This window comes from Cricetulus griseus, chromosome 4, assembly GCF_003668045.3.
Source record: "Cricetulus griseus strain 17A/GY chromosome 4, alternate assembly CriGri-PICRH-1.0, whole genome shotgun sequence".
Lineage (NCBI taxonomy): Eukaryota > Metazoa > Chordata > Mammalia > Rodentia > Cricetidae > Cricetulus > Cricetulus griseus.
The window spans coordinates 31,615,032-31,616,818 of NC_048597.1; the positions used below are offsets into that span (position 1 = coordinate 31,615,032).

At 44.7% G+C, this 1,787-nt stretch overlaps 1 protein-coding gene across 1 annotated transcript; it reads left to right on the forward strand.

The window, feature by feature from the left end:
• Window positions 1-218: 218 nt before the first annotated feature.
• LOC100769828 (GTPase ERas) lies at window positions 219-898 on the forward strand. The gene is given in 2 exon segments (XM_035443248.1): window positions 219-396; window positions 399-898. Coding segments are annotated over 2 exon segments (678 nt in total).
• The last annotated feature ends 889 nt before the right edge of the window (window positions 899-1,787 follow it).

Sequence of the window (1,787 nt, forward strand, 5' to 3'; positions counted from 1 at the left end):
GTTTCTCCCATCCAGCCTTCTGATGGGAGAAAGACCTATTATCTTGTTTGTGATCCGGTTCCTACATTTCTCTCCTGATTGTCTGAAGTTCCTGTGACAGCCAGATGAAAGTAATGAAGAAACTGGATAAAAAGCCACCTGCAGCCCCTCAGCGGACCACCTATCCAAGGATACATTGCCTGTTTGAAACATCTCTCCCTTGAGCTGACTGTTGCGGAATGGCGTTGCCAACAATATCTAGCATCTTGGACCTGAGCCTCAAAACACAGTGCACCAGATCCCCAGAGGAAAGCCATGAGGCTTGTACACAATGCAAAGATACTGGCAGGCATCTTCCTGAGTACAAGGTAGTGGGTGCAAGTGGTTTTGGTAAAAGTGCTCTCACTATTCAGACGACCACTGCTTTGTGAAAATAAATGACCCCACTATCCAGGATTGCTACTGGAAGGAGGTGGCCCTAGACAATAGTGGATACATTCTGAATGTGCTGTACACGGCAGGGTAGGATATCCTCAGGGCCCTGCGTGACCAGTGCTTAGCAGCTGGTGATGGTGTGCTGGGTTTCTTTGCTCTTCATGACCCCTCGACTCTGGACCAGCTGCAGCAGATATGGTCCACCTGCAGTCCACACCAGAAGCAGCGGTTGCCCCTGGTACTCATGGGCAACAAATGTGATCTAGTGACTGCTGGAGATACTCACACTGCTGCAGCAATCCTGGCTAATAAGTGGGAAGTCCCCTTCGTGAAGACCTCAGCTAAGACACGGCAAGGTGTAGAGGAAGCCTTTGCTCTGGTTGTCCATGAGATTCAGAGGGCTGAGGAGGCTGTGGCTGAGCCAAGCAGGAATAAGACCCTACAACACAAAGCTGTGTGTAGCTGTGGTTGCTCTGTTGCCTGAAGATCTTAGTCAAGCAAATGGACCCTTCCCTCATGTCATGTCAAGATGACAATTCCCTTGGCAAAAGAGTCCTGTCCCACCAAATAAGTTACTATGGACACCTTTTTATTCTCATTTGGTGAGGAGTTAGGTGGTTACAATGGGGAGTCCAGCATTGGCTGTGATCGATCTATGAAGCTCTATGCAAAATTGAATAAATGTTGTTCATACTAAAAAACAAAAGAAACTGGATAAAGGACAGACTTTATCTTGAAAACAAATTGCTATAGTAACAATAGCTAAACAAAAATAAATCTGGGTAAACTGTTATGCCCTGTCTAAGAGGACAATTATTTTTCTGGGTTTAGATGTAAGTCTGAGAGAAAAGGTTTGAGACATCCTTGCTGTGCTCCAAGAGGAATCCCTACTCTCTAGAGCACATGGCTATAAAGCTCTTTTCAAGTTTTCAAAGTAATTTTTTTCAGATCATAACAACATCATATCCACTTTCTCTTTCCTGTCTCCAAGCCCTACCATGACTCCTCATTGTTTTCTAATTAATGGACTGTTTTTCTTAAACAACACTTACACAGTAACAACAGTTAACATTTGAATGTGACATACAGTTGGCTTCAGTATTTCCCAGCTATGAGGTTAAGGGTTGGTGGCACTGTACATTGATTGTATAATGGAATGTGCACAAAAAAAACACCCTGTGCTTTGCACAAGGAGATGATATGTTCCAGGAGAGTGGAAGAATGTCTAATAAAATACAAACTTTCTTGCTTAGGTGCTTGTCTTCTGGGCTGGAAGGGCAGAGCTGGAAGGACTATGCTATCTGTGTCATTTGAACTCTGATCACCTGGAAGGGGGACTGCTAACATTCTAGGCCTATCTGCATGGTCCTGAC